The 21,159-nt window shown below is 49.0% G+C and overlaps 1 protein-coding gene across 1 annotated transcript; it reads right to left on the reverse strand.

Annotated features, from left to right (window-relative positions):
* Positions 1 to 3,276: 3,276 nt before the first annotated feature.
* On the reverse strand, positions 3,277 to 17,404 carry LOC135917783 (endothelin-converting enzyme 1-like). The gene is made up of 4 exons (XM_065451384.1): positions 17,203 to 17,404; positions 15,057 to 15,342; positions 7,967 to 8,208; positions 3,277 to 5,502 (listed from the first exon to the last, which is right to left on the reverse strand). The coding sequence occupies exons 1-4, from the start codon at positions 17,394 to 17,396 to the stop codon at positions 3,657 to 3,659; spliced, it is 2,568 nt and encodes an 855-aa protein (XP_065307456.1). The 5' UTR covers positions 17,397 to 17,404; the 3' UTR covers positions 3,277 to 3,656.
* Positions 17,405 to 21,159: the final 3,755 nt, after the last annotated feature.

The following is a 21,159-nucleotide window of genomic DNA, read 5'->3' on the forward strand; positions in this document are numbered from 1 at the left end:
AGTTGCGAAGTGCGTTTCCGCTGCATTTCTTCTGCGCTTTCCGCACACGCAGAGCCATCTTGCGGCAAACACAGAAGACCCCCTCCTCTCAATGTACGGCGCTGCCCCGACAGGAGGCGCGCCGCGCGCGCATTGGGACCGCTGCCAGGCGCGTCGCGGGACTCCCTCTCCCCTGACGACGCTTCGCCGTGCTTCCGGTTTAGATTACTATCTATCTCTCTGCCCGTGCCGATCACGACGTTTGGCTGGCGTAGATCGTTTCCCCTCCGAGACACCGAGTTCTTTGGTTCGTTTCGTTCGCTCAGGCGCACGTTTCGTTGCCGCGCCCAACGCTGCGTTGCTCGACGCTCACCGCGTGATAGGTGGGCGCTAAGTCCGATGCGGGGCGCATCGTAAGTGATCGCTGTGCCGTAGCGCATTGTCTTATACCCCTTGGCGGGTCGACGGGAACGCTGTCGCGTCCCACTCTTGAAGGCGAAGCTTAAGCGTCCTCCAATTTTTGTTCATACCACATAACCAATTAAATATGAAGGTCAAAGAGACAATAGACTTTATATTTTTTTGATGGAAAGAAATGAAAGAAAAAGATTCACCGATGATTACGATACTCCCTGCGAAATTTGAGCGCAGCTCTGTACGTGTTTTCATTCCGCAACATAGCGAGGCAAAGAACTTGAGAGAGACATGTACCAGAGTCGGCGATGGTCGAAAATCTGATCTTCGGGTCAAGCGCGTCCATTTTCGTACATGACCCGTTGAAGGTCCCAGCGTAATAGCATGTGCCGCGTGGCTTCCAGGAAGTACTAATTCGCGTCGCGCCTACCATCAGATTATAAAACAATCTCAAAGCATGGCAATCGAAACAAGCGCGAATGATCGAGACCAAACCAAGCAGACCAAAGCGCGAGCGAGGCTGACGTAAGCAGATGATAGTACGAAACGAGCGGTCCGGCTGAGAGGAGTTACGAATACGCATCGAGTGGTTGGGCGGGTCCGCATGACACCTATTTTGCGGGCGCACGTCACTGAAAGGGCCGCACTCATTGGTCGCCACCCGCTCCGCGTTCGCTCTTTCAACTTTCCCTGTGCTCGTTCAGTCGGTTATGCCGCCGACACCGATGCCGACGCTCGCCGCAGGAATGGGCGCCTAGGAGCTTCGTTCTAAAGCAGTATCGTGGTCGGTAGGAGCCGTAACCCGCAACCGCCACATGACGCTTTTCCAATCCACTCAAACCTCTTTCTTGGGCATTTAGTGCATGTATTTATAAACTAGCCCGGCGAGTGTTGGCCAGTGCTGGTGGGCTAACTTAAATTTGGCGGTGGGCCGACTTTAATTTTGAGGGTGGTCCAACTCCCATTAAAGCTACAGGCTGTACCAATGACGACATATTACTTGATTCTAGTGTGATTCGCAGTGCACTTCTGTCGTAGCTGCCGCCTTAGTGGCGTGATCATTCGTCGTGTCTCGAAGCGAGACACGACGAATGGTTTTAGTCTAATTGAATGTTTGTGCGGCAGTTTCATTACCGGGAGCGTCTAGAAATATTGACTTAGGTTCGACGCTCGTACCGTTCGTGTAAGCAATGCGTCGCACAAGAATCGGGGGAATTAAATACGCCGAGAAGACCCATATGTTTCTCGCTATTTGCATATGTAGCATCCGACGTAGGTGTCACGCCCGATACCAACAACGTCACCTTCCTCCTGCATAGTGCGGCCCAGCAGCCTGAAAATTGAGTGTATTTTTATTGAAGCGAAAACACCCGGACTTTGCTCGCCAAGTTGCGGCTGTAGTGTAACCGAACAACTCATAGCCTCACAGACAGAAAACAAAATAATATGTCCGATTATAGAATCGAATCTCGGTTCCCAGCGCAAAAGTCTCGCGTTTAACCATTAGGCTACAAAACGCATGCATACTTCCGTCGCGGCAACTCTGAGTAGCTCTTTGAGGCAGTTAGCGCTTGTACAATGACTCGTATAGCACGTGCGAGCAAGAACACGTTGAACACGCCAGTGTTCATTCGCGAGAGAGCTTTGTGGCGTTCAGTGGTGGCGCTGTGTCGCGTTTCTGCGCGCCGCCTGGCAGATGGCTACGCGCGGTGCATTCGCCGCCGAAGTCCGCATGCGCGTCTCCAATCGAGATGCGCCGTTTCGTCTTGCCGGTTTACCGAAGCTTCCCTTACAGCAGTTTTCGCTGTGTGCGGGATCTTCATGACATTTATGAGTGAAGGGCTTCTTTGGTTCTGCACAACCTCCTTCTGCCACCTCCCATTTTGTGTGGAAGAGCTGTCTGACCTAGAAAAATTGAGCCAATCTTGGATTGGAGACAGTGCAGTTAAACATAGGTGGATCCCGAGAAGACAGTGTAGTTAAAGGAGCGTAACTTGACGGGCCGATCCTGCCGACCACAAGATGCACAAGACGTGTCCTCGGAAGGGTGTTAATACGTAACGAGGAGCGACACTGGAGGCAGAGTAACGCCACAGCCCCCCACATGCCTTGCAGCACTAACCCAACTGAGCTAACCAATAAGTGTTCCCAGCAGCGCATCTCAGCAGGTTAACCGGGAAGCTTTCGAATTACTTTTACAATTATCCTCTGATAGCTTCCGCCCAATTCTTTGTCTCCTTTTTCTCGTGTATAGGTTACTTAATACTTAACCGTACAACGTTGCTGAGTAAACAAAGCGCGCGCGCACAATTTTCCGATAACGCCAGTTAAGACAGAATGCTGCGAAATCGAAAGGCTCGCATCTCTGTGTTGTCATCAACAGTCGTGCTGTCTTAGTGGTTGATACCTCGTGCTCCTCCTGACACAACGATGCGCGTCATACCGTCATTAAAGATAAAAGCCCCAATCGGTGTAGCTGTGTTTTCAACGGTTTGGCAGAACAGACTCAACGTATTATCGCCGAAAGAGAGACAAGATAGGTGAAACACGGTTACTCATGGTTGGTTATTTACTCACGATTGGTAAAGCACTGAGCTGCGTATGTGCTGCACCGGGAGCACAAGCACGTTTGCAGTGATGTAAGGAAAGGAACATCGGCAGAAGGCCGACATAATAGCTACGACGGTGACAGAGGTGGAAGAGTCCAGGTAAAATAAAGAAATATTAAATACTATACCACTTGTACAGAAGGGCTCATGGTAAAAAAATATTGTAGCACATAACGATAATACAACATCGGTCTTCTTAGAGAGCATATTCATATGGCCATTTGAGACACATGGTATCACAGGCGTAAGACTTGTCTTAGAAAGATGCTAAAAGGACACATTCGTAAATGAATTTGTATTGTAAGATCACGAGTTCAACAAGTAAACGTCTGGAGAGGTTTCGCGTTTTTTGTGCGGGTCTTGCCAAGCCCCATTTTCGAAAATACGCTCGGCCTTTTATTTGCATGGCTGTGTAATTTCCAGACACGACGTGCTTGTACAACTGCAAATATAGCATTATTATGACTAGTTTGATCGAAAAGATCTATAAGAGAAACAGTGTTAGAAGAAAGCGTGCTTGAACGTCTGCGTATAAAAAAATTCAGTTCACTTGAGCTCAAAAAAACTGCCCATCAACGTCCTACAAACTTTACTAGCCAAGGCCAGTGTGTATGCGACAATTCAGTGTGTATGCGACAGTGTGTATGTGTCAGCCTATCTAAAAAACGAGCACTTGCTGAAAGGGTTCATGGGAGAACCAACCTTGCAGTGGAACACTTCCGAAAAGTCCCGCGAATGCCGCATCAGTGCGTTGCAATTCGTGGTGGGCGAACGACGACCCTCCACTGAGCAGCTGTGCAGACAGATAGCCATGAAAAATGTCCTCTTCTCGTCAATTTCGCGACTGATCTGCATGAGCGACGTGGAATCGGACATACCTCTAGAAAATGCCGCGTGGACGACCTCGAATGCTGCGATATCGGTCAAGCTGACGGGCTCCTCGCCCAGACATTCGATCTTTTGCTTGTAGACCTTCGCCGTGCTGTCCGAAAGCCACGACCAGCGTCCGGCTTCAACAAGTCCTCCGTTCGAGTACAACTTTATGCCGGTCAGATCCTGCATCTTCATCATCGCAAGGGTAAACGCAAACGCCAGGCTTCCGTAATACATTCCCGGCGTCCCTTGCGGACAATACAGAGGCTTTTCGAGGGCGCTCACGGCTACGTCAACCCTGTTCGTTAGATAGTCGTAGTCGAACAGGACGGGGAACAACGCGGATCGCATGTTCATTGTGGCTTCATGAAGCGGAGTGCCGGCGAGGCTTCGCATCAGCTCCTGCGTGCTGGTCCACAGCCTCACCCACGAAGTTGCGTTCTCATTCGGAAAGTTAGCGTAAATAGTTTCTAGCTCGCTTTGGCGGAAGAAGGGCTCAGGCGGCCAGAGACCCACAGACATTGCGCTAAGTTTTTTGATGGCGACGTCCTTGCTCGCTCGATCGATCCACGAGGAGGAGGCGATCATCTTAGTGGCCATGTCCTTGATATCGGTGAAGTTAGCGTCGAGTTCGCTGCGCTCCTGTGGTGTCGCGCGCTGCCCAACGTACAGCGCTGCGATTGCGGGCCTGTAGACGCCCTCCGTTTCCCTGGCGCAGAGAATCGGCTCGTAGATGTGCCAGTAATTCGGCCCCCACATCTCCAGCAAAGTGCTGTCGACAACCCACGCATGTATTTGGACGAGCTGCCAGGACAAGTGGTCGACGAGTTTCTCTCGGGCGTAGTGGCTGAACAGGTCGTCGATGGTTGAAAGCACCGACTCGTCGCTAGCGAGGACTTCGTCTTGAGGTGTGAACGCGCGGTTTCCCCCGCTGCCAGCGATATATTTGTTTACCTGGGTGAGCCACTCGTTCGATGATACATGCTTGGTGTGACTGCCGATATCCGAGAAACGAAGCAAAAGTGGCACGCTCGGGGAGACATTCGAAAGCTTCGCAAGCTTGTCCGTTATCTGTGCCTCTTCTCTGGCGAGATCGTTGACTTCGTTGCGATCTCTAGGGAGCGACTTCCTCCCTAACAGGGCCTCGAAATGTGCCACCCAATAGTCGAAGTAGCGGCCCTTGTCGACTGTCTGCTGGTTTTGCCACATGATGAACTTCAACCGACCCAGGCAGCACGGTTTGAGCACTAATCTGCGACGTCCGCTTTGTGCGGCGCTATGAACGACTCTGAGCGAGAACCAAAGAGGCAGGGCCAGCCTGTAGTTCAGTTCTAATATGGTGCCCATGGCGCTGACGCTGCTCGGAGGCATATCGGGCCAGGTCAAGCCAAGCGACCGGATAAACGCGACGAAGACGTCCGCGTCGCCTTGAGTCCTATCAGTTCTGGTCATGCAGCTGCGGTAGAAACGCAGCGCCTTCTGTGCGACGCCAGACTTGTCGACGGCGGCGCCCATTTCGAGCACAGAACCGAATCCCTCGATCCACTTGACGACGAGATCGCTCTGTGCGGAAATGACGAGGTCGGGAAACTGATCGAGCGGTCTCCACCACGAGCACACGTAGGACCTGCGAAGGTAGTGCTTGCATGAGTTCGATATTCGTGTCACTTTCTCCTGACCTGGCAACACGCTTTCGCCGAGAGTGAAATGCAGTGGTAAACATGAGTAATAGTAGTACGGCCCCCTAAAGGGGCCGCACTACTTCCGCAGATGTTGCTGACTAAATTTCATCGGAGCATACAAGCGCAAACAACACAAAGAGAGCAAAAGAGACGCAAACGACGCGCTTGCTTCTTTGGTTCAACTGAAAACCATAACAATCAAACTTTAACGCTGACTGAAGGTTTAGTGTGTCAAACTTTGCCCTGGTCAAGCAAATAAGCGCTTGTAACAAATGTGTCTGTCAGTGAAGAAAAACTGTAGGTTTGGGTATTTCTTTCACCATATTTAAACTGGTTCTAAAACGCCTGCCTGATCCCACACAATTATTTTACGCACAGTTGTTGACTATACTCCTTAGAACTACGGAAACTTCATACATCTATTTCTTCGGTTGTTCTCGCAATTGACTGTCTGGCCATTTATTCACCTCTACCATCGCCAATTACCTCCAACGTTCCGCAAGCTTATTCAGTCATTAATCGTTTACATTCTATTCATTTGGTGCGAGAGCTACGCCAAAGAAATTTATTCCCAAATATGATTCACCTGTAGCGGCATTTTTTGAAAGCCCTCTGCTGTCAGTTCTGGCATCCTTGGTATATGTAAACGCTGGTTACTTCAGAACATTTTCTGTTGCTGAAGATTATCCAAAATTGTTTGTGCCACATTGTTCTTGTTTTCAGCATCATAGCTTTCGTTGGTGCAGAAGGGAGTTCTTCAAGTCCAAAGTTTGAAGTTTAATTTACGAGGATGCTTTGCTGTATACTTCCGCTTTCTTTCATTTACACAGGTAATTCGATGAAAATGAATATGTAGAACACATTTTCATAACACCCTCTCTATATTACACAGGAACCGCCCTCTGAAGGACGGCCTTTCTTAGGTTGCTTAAGCTTACGCTTCCGATGCTTGTCCACCTTAATCACCTTGTTTGAACCACGGAGACATAATCAATGTTCTATTTAGTTTTTCATACGAAGGAAAAACTCTCCTGTTATTTTACAAAACTGTGAAGTTTGTGTAGTATTATTACATTATCATCACTTGCTCGCCTCTTGAATTTCCCGTTACAATAGTTCAACCCCACATAACTTTTTTGTTGTTCTGCTTCTTGCAATACTCTTTTTACATTCTTTTCCACACCTACCACATGAATGTTCTTTTCTTTAGCATCTCCTATAGTGGGTCGCTACATTTAACTCAGGATCGGCCGCCAAACATGGCGAGAATGAGCACTTTTGCTCTTCTAACGTATAATAAATATAAATAATTAATCGATTTTGTGTGCTTGCATACTCATTTTGGCCGAATGTGAATATTGTGTCTAGCAATCAAATCTTGTTTCAAGATTGGTTTGTTTCAGGATAGTCAATGCATGGGGCCAAACGCACCTGTCCTAGGACATAACATTTCAGCCTGCAAGCATGTAATGCTTGCAGGCTGTAATGCAAGGAGTGGATCAATTTCTACAAATGTGTGACATGAATATGGATAAAGCATAGTAGCTATCGGTGCAACATTTTGTCAAGTAATGTCGCAGTTACTTCCGTAACTCCCCGCACAGTCGTGCGAACATGAGCGCCGCCAGTGTCGTCATCGATGCGTTTGTTTGTGTTATTGTTGCTCTGTTTGTATGCGTCCTTTTAATGGAAATTATGTCCTCCAGCAGGTACCAACTAGACCACAATAAGCCTACCCGTTGACAAAAGCAAGTGCTACCCCTTGAAAATGGTGACGTATCTTCAATGCGAAGCATAGCCGCCGTGGTTGGTCAGTGGCTGTGGTGTTGGGCTGCTGAGCACGAGGTCGCGTGATCGAATCCCGGCCACGGCGGCCGCATTTTGATTGGGGCGAAATGCGAAAACGCCCGTGTACTTAGATTTAGGTGCACGTTAAAGAACCCCAAGTGGTCCAAATTTCAGGAGTCCCCCACTACAGCGTGCCTCACAATCAGAAAGTGGTTCTGGCACGTAAAACCCCATAATTTAATTTAATGCGAATCATTCTTCGCCTCTTACAGGCACCTTTCAATGTAGGTAGGCTCCTGTTTTATTATCGCGTGGGGCCTCGACACTAAAACGTTTACATCTGCGATGACGGCGTTTGAACCGATGGTTAAAATGAATATGAAGAAACACAAGCCATCACAAGAGTTGTCACATTACGCAACACGGATGCACGCGAGCGGACACGGGAGCGCGCTCCGCTTTCCTTCGCGCCAAAAACGTGGGAGCGTAAACGGGAAAATTTAAATAACTCCGTTAAGCGCTTCACCAAAGGCTTCGCTTCGCCATAGGGTCCAAAATGTGCGTTGTCGATAGCCGTCGGGAGGACAGCGAACAGACAGTTCGGGGAAACGCCGCTCTAACCCGAAATCTTCGCAAGGGTCGACGGTCTGCCCGGAGACGTTCCCGAAGAGCCTGTCGCTCGTGGCGCAGTGGTCTCCGTAGCAGGGCGGGGTCGTGGGTGCGTTGTCGCGACCGGCACGCTCCAGCCCGAGAATGTACACAACTGCGCGGACCAGAAACACCGACGCCAGCACGACCACCCCGCAGACGAGCAGCATCACCGAATGGCGAGAGCCGAACTTCCCGGTGTCCAGGTTGTTCGTCTGGGTGGGAAAAAAATGTGGGTTTCTCGTGAAAAAAAAAATTACTTTCGCCGGTCCTTGCAAAAGTATATGACCATTTTGTATAAAGGGGAACTGCGGCACTCTGTAAGCTTTCTGTAGGCTACAACTGTAGAGTATTGACAATACATAGGCTCTCTCACGTCTGCCTGTACGCTTGCCGTATCGTTCTCTTAATAAACTATTTTGTCGGCTATGCTGATAGCGAGGTAAAAATGAAAAGTCTCTTTGAAGTAAATGCAGCCTATACGGCCTCTGTTGTACTATCTATAGATCTGTTCGCATAGGTATCAAAGAATTGTGCCTGGTAAGCCCGAAGAAAGAAAGAAACGTTGGAATGCAGTCAGTTAACGTTTCCCTACACTCCTCGATGGCGCGCATTTATCCCTGTCTTCTGAAAGTTCTAATTATCAGGAAGCACCTCATAACATCATGGGTAAATAGCGGTAGAATAATATTTGTATGCAAACATGTACACACACAGGGCACACCCCCTTACGGTTGGTGTACAGCAGACAAAATGTTTGTGTTACCACTACATAAAATTTTCAGTTTATTTGCCAAGACTAGATTAACTATACATTACCGTTGCAACTCTCCGTATTCTGCAAAATGTATGTGTCTGCACTCGAGCGCCTTTAAAATGAACTGCTTGGGGACTCCAAAATTATTAGGACATAATTATTCCTTCGTTATACAGCTCATATCATTGCATAGAGGCGTTCGTTGTAGAGACGCTCGACCGTATATACAGGCTTAATAATAATACGCGTATAATAAGAAACGCATAGGCTTTAACGCATCAAACCCGCAAATGTGTTACGAAGGACTTCTCAATCAGGCACTCCTAATTAATTTTAGCACTCTGTAGTTACTTTACGTGCACAGAAGTCAGAGGCAGAAATATCGATCGAAGTGTGTCAGAGTAATTTCATGGCGCACGGCCTGCATTCTTCACCGTCATGACAACGCGAACATGTAGTACCGCACGTTTAGCAGTCACGCGTTCAGCACGTTTATGTATGCCGACCTTAAACTAAGGATTCAGTCGATCTAAGATGCTACTAAGAATCATTCTGTGCGCAGCACTGCTGGCGCTGCACTAAAGTCATTGTTCTATGCCTGTGCTTCATTTGTTTATGGTTACACGAGGTGTTTCTTTTTTCTCATCGTTAACTAAATTTTTATGGATCACCCGTGGCATACAGCACACTTCTGCCCCTTAAGCTATAGGTTACTGTCAGAGGCGGACATTATTTGCAAGAAATATTAAAATCAACATTTGACTGATTTACAAGCTTTGGCTAATCAAGGTTTAGAGTAATTATTTTAGGGCACGTATTGCAATTGGCATATTGTAGCTGGTCACTTCGAAACTCATATCCACTTAGAGCGTATTTTGATGACGGCACCACTAATGAGATATGCTGTCCCGAAGTTTGCGACGAAATGCATTCGTGTTCCAGTAGTTTTTCATTTTTTTTATTCGTAAGAACGCGCTCAGAAAAAACAAGTAAGTGCAATTACAAATGTGCGCGTTTCCACCGTAAATTTGACAGCGTTTATCTCCAAACTTGTGCTAGTTTCAAAATTCCTTTCAAGCTGGCGTGACTTATGAAATAACTGGCTCTAATTCGTATATTGCAATATATGCGCTAAAGTGATTACTTGGAAAGATGATTAGTGATATTTTGGTAATTCTTCAATCAAACATTTGATTTCCAGTGTAAGTTATGTCCATCTCACTGAGTAATCCAGCTCAATAAGTAGTTTCGCATTACATGCCACTGGTGATTATTCATGCTAACGTTAAAAAAATGGATATATGATGCAGCGCGTTCTTACGGCAAAGCAGCAGTCAATTGTAAATAATTTCCCTAACGGATAAATTTTTCTAACAGTGGTTGTACGGGAGTGCCACTTTATCAGTGCACGAATAAACGCACAGTGCCCTTTAGTTTGAAGTAGAAAATCACATAAAAATTTGGGGCCTAACTTCCCAAAACACATAGACTATACGACAGAGACCGTAGTGGCGAGTCTCCGAATTCAACTCGACCCCTTTGTGCTGTGCTGCTTAACGCGCACTGTTACGAACTTGTACCGCTGCACCACGATTACGGCTTTGTGGTCCCGTAGCGCTCGTCACCCGTTTCGTGACAGAGCGTTGGTAGCGATGACTCCGAGCCTGGCGTCGATGAGAATAACAAAAGGGACTTTATACATTATATACAGGTTATCATACAGGACATGAACGGGTCGGCACTGGGGCCGAGTGCTCACAACAAACGCGACTGTTCTCGCACGACGACGTCCGGCGAAAACGCGTTACACATCTCACCCCAGTCGGGACGACACTCTCTCCCGGTGGGGTCGGCAGATCCTGTTTTCGAGCGGCGTGTCACTGCTTTTATAATCCCCGAGGCCCATTGTCACTCAAACGGCCCAATACAAAGTCAGCACACGACGGTCGTCCGAGGGGTCCAACCAGCGACCGCGCTGGCCACCCGGTTCAAAGTTCGCGCGCGCGGTGACCTTCGGGCAAGGGAGGTGCGGCGCCGGGCTGTCGGGCACACGCGGACACGTTTAAACACGCTGCTTCGCCGAGGCTTCTCCCGGACGAAGGCGCAGCATCTTGTCTTGTGAAGGGAGAATTATGGCGCTCGCAGGATAGATTCCGCATCTTGCAGATTCGGAATCCGGGCTTGTGGTAATGGCACAACAGCATCCCCGCCCTCAGATAAGGCGCCGGGAAGACGAGCTGCCTCCACGTGGCTCGGATGCCAGGCGCGCACGTTCGTCCGGCTCGTCCAGGTTCACGTCCAGTGTCGGGACGCCAGGTAACATCACGTGCCCAGGTCCGACTCGCCAGGACAGGAGCTCTGCTCACCACGTCGTCGCCAAGGCACCTTGACCAGCTCCGCTCGGGTCGTTCCTAAGACCTTGCTTCTCGCCACTGGTCCCGCTTGGTCGTTCTGCAGCTTGCAAAATCGACCGGCAAAAGGCAACACCCAACACGAACAAGTGCCCTCTGTCTCCCGTCAAACACCAGACAAGGCCATAATTCAAAGCAACCTAACTAAATTGTTTTCCCCTTTTTTTCTCCCGCTGCAACAAGAGGCAGGTGTACGATCTAGCACACAAGGCTTAAACAATCAGTTTTCAAATCAACAACACACCAAAATAGAAACAATTATTAATCAGCAATAATAATTACAAATAGAATGGTCCCCTTAAAATCGCTTTGGACCGAAAACATACTTCTGAGGAAGCAAATGAGGTCATTCATTTTTCCCGGCGATATTTTCGCGGAATCCGAAGCTGCTTATATTTGCGACCCTGCTTATCCGTGTAGCGGCGGTACAATAAGCCAGGTTCCTTGCCAAATGAAACCCCCTTTTTTTCCACTCCCCGTTTGACGCTCTTCCTCAGATCGGCTAATGAACAATCTTCCTGTTGCTCGCGAATCAGACTTTTTCTTTCAACTGCAGCCTGCTCCTGCCGGCTGGCGGAAACCGGAGCGAGTGCGGAGCCCGCGTCGCCTAATTGCGGCGTCGAGTCTATATCGCGGCTAGCACTGCACGCGTCACTCCCACTCACTTCCAGGACCCGCTCGTCTAGGCCAGCCTCCGAGCTCTGCCTCTCCCGTGACTGCTCGCCACTCAAGTTACCGTGATCGGTCCGTGTGCCGCACCGCTGTTCGCTCACCGACGCTAAGTCAAGTTCCCTCGACAGCGGGCGCGCTTTGGATCGCGTGGGGGCCATGTACGCCACGTCGGCAAAGAATGATTTGCCGTGATCCCTCAGCAACTGCTCCGAGCTATTTGAGAAGAGGTAGGAAAATTGCTCCGGGAGGGCGGCTGACACAGCGGCTTCGGTGTTAAGTTTCCCAAATTCTCCTTCAATGCTAACCGTTGCGATCGGTAAACAGACACTCTCCTTCTCGGCCACTTGCCGTATCCTAACGCACTCTCCCGTAAAATCACTCGAGGAGACGAAAGACGGGTGAACAACGTCCATAGTTGCTGCAGAGTCCCGCAGTGCTCGGCACTTCTTGCCGTTTACCTTAATTTCCTGCACATAGGGCTCCAATAGACGTATGTTCTTGCGAGTTTCCTGTATCGTTGCAAAAGCAATTCTCTCTGGGCAGCTTGCAGCGATGTGCCCTTGCTTTTTGCAATTGTAGCAGGTTAACGGTTTCCGTTTTTCAAAAGAACGCGTCATTTCGTTTCGCTGTTTCGGACCATCGTCATCATTCTGAGATGCATTCTGTCCATCCCTTACAGTTTCTTTGGGAAGGGACTCGTCGTCCCGAAACTCGCGACGCGTGATTTCCTTCCGTTCGTCGGGCTTCCCGTAAAACCCATCTCTTCTATCTGCTTTTTCTATGCGCACTGCCTTGCTGTGCAAGCTGCGGCGGGTGTAATACTCTTCCGCTAACTCTGCTGCCTTGTTTAGCTTGACCTCCTTTAGCCTATCTTGCAGCCAGAGCCGGACATCCTCATCAATGCAACGGTAGAACTGCTCCAACGCGATGCATTCGACAATTTTGTCGCGGTCGTCGAAAACCTCTTCGCCCTTCAGCCATTCCACCAGGTCGGCTTTTAGACGAAACGCGAAGTCAACATTCGACTCCTTACCCTTTTTTGCATACCGGAACCTCTGCCGGAAAGCTTCGGGCGACAATTTGTACTTCCGCAGTAGCGCTTCCTTCACATCACTGTAGCTCTCAAACGCCTCTTTCGATAAGCAAGTTATTACGTCTGATGCCTCCCCAGGAAGCAACGCTAACAGATTCTGTGCCCAAAGGGATCGCTCAATGCTATTCCGTTCACACACGTGCTCAAATTTCACGAGGTATTTGGCCATATCCTCTCCGACGACAAAGGGTGGAAGTTGATCGCGTATTCTTGGAACATTAGAAGTGAGACTAGGCGCCGGCGAGTTATTTCGGATCTCCAACTCTTTCATTTTAAGCTCGTGCTCACGTCGCTGCCTCTCTCTCCTTTCCTCCTTTTCCTCCTCGCGAAGTTCCTTTTCCTCCTCGCGACGTTGCTGTTCTCTCCTTTCCTCCTTTTCCTCCTCGCGACGTTGCTTTTCCTCCTCGCGACGTTGCTGTTCTCTCCTTTCCTCCTTTTCCTCCTCGCGACGTTGCTGTTCTCTCCTTTCCTGCTCGCAACGTTCCTTCTCCTCCCTTTCCCGACGTTCATTGATACCCGCCAAGGCCTCTGCGGCTTCCTCAGCCGTTACGTCCCCAGTCCTCATGACCTCAAGGATCGCATTCTTTCTTTTGGTTGAGCCCAACTCAATGCCCAACTCCTCACAAATTTCGAGAAGTTCCTTCACCTTGTACTTCTCCATCGTTCACACTGTCCTCCTGCTGTTTACCCTTTTTGAATATACCTGCCGTACGCTACTATAACACTACTAGTAAGACATATGCAAGTATATCACACACTGCCCTGTTTACCCCCTCAGCATCCCCTGGTTTTCAAAACACTCTTACTAGGCTTGAAACACACAAGGTTAAACACAATGCAACACCAAGTCAATCCCTGAGCTACTATAATCTGTGTCAGAGAAAGTCTGGTGTTTGAGGTAAACTTCAGGCACTCACCGCGCCGAGGTAGCTGATGCCGGTCAATCCCGTAGCTGCCATCCAGTGTTACGAACTTGTACCGCTGCACCACGATTACGGCTTTGTGGTCCCGTAGCGCTCGTCACCCGTTTCGTGACAGAGCGTTGGTAGCGATGACTCCGAGCCTGGCGTCGATGAGAATAACAAAAGGGACTTTATACATTATATACAGGTTATCATACAGGACATGAACGGGTCGGCACTGGGGCCGAGTGCTCACAACAAACGCGACTGTTCTCGCACGACGACGTCCGGCGAAAACGCGTTACACATCTCACCCCAGTCGGGACGACACTCTCTCCCGGTGGGGTCGGCAGATCCTGTTTTCGAGCGGCGTGTCACTGCTTTTATAATCCCCGAGGCCCATTGTCACTCAAACGGCCCAATACAAAGTCAGCACACGACGGTCGTCCGAGGGGTCCAACCAGCGACCGCGCTGGCCACCCGGTTCAAAGTTCGCGCGCGCGGTGACCTCCAGGCAAGGGAGGTGCGGCGCCGGGCTGTCGGGCACACGCGGACACGTTTAAACACGCTGCTTCGCCGAGGCTTCTCCCGGACGAAGGCGCAGCATCTTGTCTTGTGAAGGGAGAATTATGGCGCTCGCAGGATAGATTCCGCATCTTGCAGATTCGGAATCCGGGCTTGTGGTAATGGCACAACAGCACCTAGATTAAGGTACGTTTTTGCATTTCGCCTCTGTCGAAATGCGGCCGCCGTGTATTGGCGGATCTTCAGGCCTGCCGGAAGCGCCACCTCTCTCTTTAGTTTTTTTTTTCTTTAATGACAAAAATGCTTTAACTAATAATCTACAACGTTCATGTATAAATTTCATATTTCGTTTCATTTCACATTTGCTTTACCGTACTAATCGTTTCTTAATTATTCAAATGTACTACTTCCTGTTTGTGTACGTACATTTCTATACACTGACGCTCACCCACCTGCATACTCACATTTGTGTGCCCGGTGCCCTCTATTGCCCTTGACAGGTATCTTTTGGTCTAGTCAAGTTGCCTGCGCGCAGCTTCCTATCCAGAACCCCTCGCCACGGAATTCCTCTCATGGGGAAATGAATAAAGTCATTCATTTCTACTGCGCGGAGCAAGTCGCTAGAAAAAAGGTTCTATTACATTCTGCGAGAGGATACCGGCAACCGTCTTTCCGTCCCGACGCATTTGCAAACGATTCGTACCGTGCGCGCCGGCGAGATTTCAGCCGCGTCCACGTTCTCGGTCGAGCCCCGCCTCCTGCGCCTGGCCCCGCCGGCCGGCGGGCACTCCTTGCCCATCCGCTCGGCGCCCGCCGCCCCCTCGTCCATGAGGACGGCCCGGGCGCGGCCGGTCCACCCGGTGCCGCTGGGCAACCCGCTCTCCGGGCACGACGTCTCGGCCGCTGGGGCTCCGTCTCGCCGACTGGTGCACGGTCCGGCGGCATTCGTACGCGACCCGGGAGAGTCACCGCACCGCCTCGGAGAAGGGCTGCGAACGGAATCTCGGTCAAATGCCGGCTCGACAGCTTTCCCGCGTACACGTTTCTATGCGCCTTTCTTACAGCAGCGATAGTAAGGGCCGCCAAGTATGGAGTTGCGTCGATCTCGGATAGCATCACCGTCGTCGCCTCTCTGTGGCCGGAAGAATTTGCCAGAAAACAAATCGCTGTTGGTCCCCAAGCGTGATTGCACCCCAGATCCGCAACGTCTCCCGAGACGTGGTGCAGTCGTTGTGTAACTGTTCTCGTCCTGTTCCACGAGGATTCTGACCCACACTTGGTCCTTCCTTGAGTGACCATTCAACTTATGTTCTCGTTTTGTTTTTTTCCACGCGCAGTTGACAGCTGTTATGCGAACTTCGCATATCTTACATCTATCATATCCACCGAAATACAATAAAAGAAGAGTTAGTTATAGCATATACCATCGCAAACGCAACATGTGACAACAGTTTCTTACTCTGTATGGTCAGAGCTCGCTTGTGCACCTCCGTGGCAATCGGCCGTGGCCGCATGGCTGTATTATTATGTTGCAAATTCGGTTTACTGGGCCTTTAACCTGGCAGTTTGCTGTTATATATCGTTAAAGTCACTATTGCATCTAACGTGTGGTCGTAGTTCGCTATTCTAAAAAAAATTTGTATGATGCTAGAAAGTCAACAATATATGTAGAGGCTTTCGAATACTCTAATTCTGTAACAAAATGAAACGCGAACGCTTAAAATATCGCTTCCAGTATCAAATATAACATCTGATATTTCCTTATTCTGACAGAACTCTCTTATACATACTAGAAAAATACCACGTACCGAATGAAACAAATTTTTGTGGTTTGAATTTCATGTAATGCGACTAAAAAGTTTAGATGCCACACAAGTTGGCAGTTTGTCAATTATAAACAAGTGACAAGCCCTCTCTACTTGCGCGGTCATGACAACGACACTAATCAAACAAATTCATTACACCTCACTAACACACGTAGAGAGCCTTGTTTGTTGTGGGTTACTGATACAATACTGAAAATAAATGTTTTTACGAATCAGAAAAAAAGGCACTACATCACTGTAGCATGACATGTCACATTAGTGATGCCACTTCAGCCTCTTCACCAAACAACAGAATTTAGATAAATCTAGACGTCCAAGCAAGCAATTAAAACGCGCGTCTTGCATAATTTTAACCAAGCTTGAAAAGAGACATATTTCCAGCTAATTGCACAAGCGTAAAAAAAGAAAGAAAGAAAAAGCATCAAAGATGAAGGAGATTTAACAGGTGAAGCTAGTCTTACGCGAGAGTGGTAAGATCGAACTTCGACATATAATCTAATCTTAAGTATCGCCGGGCTTCCTGAGCGAAATAAAACCAACCTCATATTGTTCACTGTCGTTTAAGGTTGCCCAAAGTAATTTTGACACACGATTAGTAAAGCCATTCATTAACATCGATTAAGACCTTTTCGAGCAGTCGCTTGGGGAACAACTGTTATTTCAAAAGTTGTAGCAATCGTTCAACAACACTTGACATAGTCACTTAAATAAAATCATCCATAAAGCGTGCATTCATTTCGGGCTAAGAAGAAGCAGGCCATGCCGATACTAATGGCGAGCGTACAGAAAACGGTCAACTGTAGTAAACAGTCTCGGTGCAACTATACGGGCGCCTTCACTTCGTTCAACGAGCGGTCCCAATGCTCCCACCGTATACTTCGGGCAAGCAGCATGCCTCGAAGTATGCTACGCGGCAGTTCCAAACGAAATACAGTGATTCCTCGCAGTAGAGTCAGGGCAAGTAAGAGACGTTTCATATGTTAATGAAACGTACAACCTTCCATTCGCAACGTTTCAGCGAACCTGGCATTGTCGGTAGGCAGGGCGCGGTGCTCAGCAGGCTGGTCTGCCGAGACCTTTGCAGGGCTTGTTCTTCCGGAGCCGGATTTCCCTGATCGAAGTGCAGGTGATCGACGCGCTCGCTTCTGGAGGACCGCCGACTTCCTCGGTAGTAATTTGGAAGCGCCGGTAGTTGTCTTCGCTGACTCCACGCTCATCTTCTAGATCTAAATTAATGGCACTTATCCACTACGCTTGTACTGAGCAAGATGCAGGCGGTAAGACAAAAAGAAAATTCATATGAACTCTAAAGAATGAAAATTACTTATAACCGGGAAACGAATCGGGGGCACTACGGTCCGGAAAACAAAAACAAAAAATAGGAATACAAACGTAATGATAACTCGAAGAAAGCTACTCAATCTACCTCTTGCCAATTCACTGTTCTGAGTACGCGCCATCTTTTCCAGTCATCATCATCATCATCATAAAGAATATTGAGCAGTAGCAGTTCTCTCCTTTTCTTTAGCTCAGGCTTGGTCTTTCCTTTTGTTTTCCTATTTAGTTTTCACGTCTGAGTAGTGACAAGCGCTATTTGTGAGGCATAGCCTATTGTCATGGCAGCAAGACAATTGTTGATGGTTTTCTGCTAAGGGGAAGATTTGCACTGGCGAAAGGCCGCGGTCTTCACTGAACGTGGCTGCTGCTATCTGGCCGAATAGGTCACGCATACGGAACAATACTCAATATAACGAATTGGCTTATGTGGAACGCCTACAGATCTTCCAGTAGGTGGCTCTGTTCTCCGTGGAATCGTCAGTTTTTGTTTGCACAATTTTAGTTATGGCCACGAGTTGCTCGCGAATTCCGGGAGCTGAGAGCTTTCGGACAAATATTGTATATCCTGCTTCTTTTGGCGGTAAGGCCACCCGCTGCGGTGTTGCGCTATTAAGCGCGACGTCCCGGGATCACATCCCGGCCGCGGCGGCCGCATTACGATGGAGGCGAAATGCAAAAGCGCCCGTGTCACTTGCATTGGGGGCACGCTGAAGACGGGGGTCAAAATTAATCGGGAGTCTACCAGCAGGGCGTGCCTCACAATGAGGCCGTGATTTTTGAACGTAAAGCCATAGAATGCACATCAATTTTGCTAGTCAGACGCTGTAGCTCACCTTCAAAGGGCAACTCTGTTTTTTTTTTTTTATGCGAAGCATATTACTAGAGCTCAACCCAGCTCCTCAGGCGCGGCGGTGTCGCCTTCAATACCACGTGACACCGTGACGTCACGACAGAGGAGAAACGGGGCTCCAACTCGCGCCGTCGCTCGCGGCGTCGCCTTCAAGGCTGACCACGTGACACCGTGACGTCACGACAGAGGAGAAACGGGGCTCCAACTCGCGCCGTCGCTCGCGGCGTCGCGGCGGTATATAAGCAGCTGCGCTTGCCTCTGCTAGACACTCACGAGGTGAGATGCCTCCTGGAGACAGAGCTGCTCATTGGAATGAGAAGCGAAGGTTGCGGCGTGCTACAGAGACTGTTTCTAGGTGGCTTTGCTACGGCGCAGCGACTACGCGCCCCGCATCGGACGCGGTGAGCGTCGAGCAACGCAGCGTTCGGCGCGACAACGAAATATGCGCCTGAGCAAGCGCCGCACGCCTGAGCCGACGCCGACCACACCGGCTTTTCTGCGACACGAGCTCCTTAACGCTGTCGTGTTAAAATAAAGGCTAGTATGCTTCGCATCCTGGGCTTAACCTTAGCTAAGCCACAGCCAATTTTTTTTTTCTACCATGTTAGGATACTGTCATTTTCAAATGGCACCGACAGTCCTATCACCGGTAGGATGGTTCAATTTGCATAGAAACTAATCAATAATTTTAAATCGCGTATAAACGAGTTACCGAAACCGAAACGAGCAGCCGCTTCGTGTGACGTCACGATGAGTCAACGTCAGGTCTTACAATAGCGTAACGTAAACATGCAGAACTCGTGCTAAACACGCAGTACACGCGGCGCACCAAATAAAGCTGATGACGGCTTCTGACAACACGGGGAGCTTCCAAAACTCTTCCTAACTAGACAGCGGTGATTTCAGTGGCGATTTCTGTAACTGACTCTTTCATGTCATCGTCCGACAGGAATCTGGTTCCCTTGAGCTGTTTCTTTCTTTTTTTCAATTCACCAAAATATGGAAGTCGGAAGGCGACAGGTCTGGGCTGTATGGCGGATGTTGCAGCGTTTCCCAATTGAACTTTGCCAATTTTGTATTAACCACATCAGCGACGTGGGGACAAGCATTGTCGTGGAACAAGATGACCCCATTCGTCAAATTTCCACGTCGTTTGTTCTTGATTGCGACACGCAGGCTATCCGGCGTTTCACAGTATCGAAAACGATTGATAGTCTCTCCAGGTTTAGCAAATTCGATTAGTAATGGCCCCTGACGATTGGAAAATAACTGAACAACATCTTTCCGGCGGGAACAACGGCCTTTCCTTTTTTTGGAGAGGTGAATTCGAATGTTTCCACTGTAAGCTTTGCCGTCGTGTTTCAGGCTCGTAGTAGTGGCACCATGATTCGTCACCGGTCATAATTGCAGAAAAGAAGACCTCACCCTCAATGTGATACCCGATCAGATGAATCGAGGCAGCGCCGAACCTCTCCGTCTTCTAGCGGTGGTTCCATTGCGCAAACAAGAGCCGATAACCGAGATGTTAATGAATTGTGGTGTGAACCGAACCATGGCTGATGTTCGCACACTCTGCCACTTCGTGGATGCTTAACCTCCGTTTTTGTATAATAAGCTCACCAAATTTTTCAATTAGGTTGGGGGTGATTGCACGGTGGCTCTGGCCCGGTCTTGGATCCTCTTTGCAACTTTCACGTCCTTTTTTGAACCATTTTCTCCAATGCTTCGCAGTGGCCAATGAAATGCAATGTTCAACGTACATGGCAGCCTTACGGTGAGCAATTTCTTTTTAGGAAGCACCTTCAGCTGTCAGAAAACCTCACGACACAACGCTGCTCAACTTCTGAAGCGTCCATTACGTCACGCAGTCATGTTCAACCCAGTGTATGAGAGCATTAAAGAACATCTACCCTCGCACCTGCGGGTCACTATTGCAAATGAGAGGTGCCTGAGTGCTACGCGCATGCCTCGCAGATAACGAACAGAACTATTATTCCGCGGGGTTCGTTGGTTCACTTTCATTTGACTCACCCTCGTACATTAAAAATGCGAAGATACAATGGAATATACAAATGCGAAGATACAGCTTGATAAAGGGCAAAAAACTGTCACTGGAAACAAAGTTCACTGCACGTATACAAGAAAGCTCGCAAAAATTTATTTAAATATACGTATAAGTCTCAAGTAAATCTACGTAGCTAAAAAAGTCAGTGTATATAATGCATCAAACAAAGCAACTAAACAGGTTGCGCCAATCACATGCAAATGACATAATCCTAGGGCCCGCCTACCATCCCTCCACTCACCCCGATGTATCGAGCGCGACGGAAGGCGGCGTGCTTCCTCCTCGCTTTTCTCCATTGTGCATACAAGACGGAGCCACCGTCGTCAGCTCACCCATGCCCCCTCCCCCCCTTACGATTTCATTCGCCCATACAGCATGCGGCGCGCGGTCACGATGTTACCGGCCCTGGACTTTTGCGGAGCACAAGGGCGACGGCGATGGCAGCAATGTGCCTGGAGTGTACATAGAACTGCTATCGCAATAATATAGTAAGAGTACCGGCAACTGAAGCGTTTTGCGGCTCGTCACTTTTCGCAAAAGAAGCAACAAAATCGAATTTTCCCCATGCGACGTCGCCAAGGGCCACACAACCTCGAACGCCCTGGCGGAACATCACGAACTAGCCGGACACATCATTGACTCGGACTCGGCAGCCATCATCGCAAGAGAGAAACACTTATTTGCCCGTTTGCTTTTAGAATCATTTTACATTCAGTCAACCAGACGC

Source organism: Dermacentor albipictus, chromosome 2 (genome assembly GCF_038994185.2).
Source record: "Dermacentor albipictus isolate Rhodes 1998 colony chromosome 2, USDA_Dalb.pri_finalv2, whole genome shotgun sequence".
Classification (NCBI taxonomy): domain Eukaryota; kingdom Metazoa; phylum Arthropoda; class Arachnida; order Ixodida; family Ixodidae; genus Dermacentor; species Dermacentor albipictus.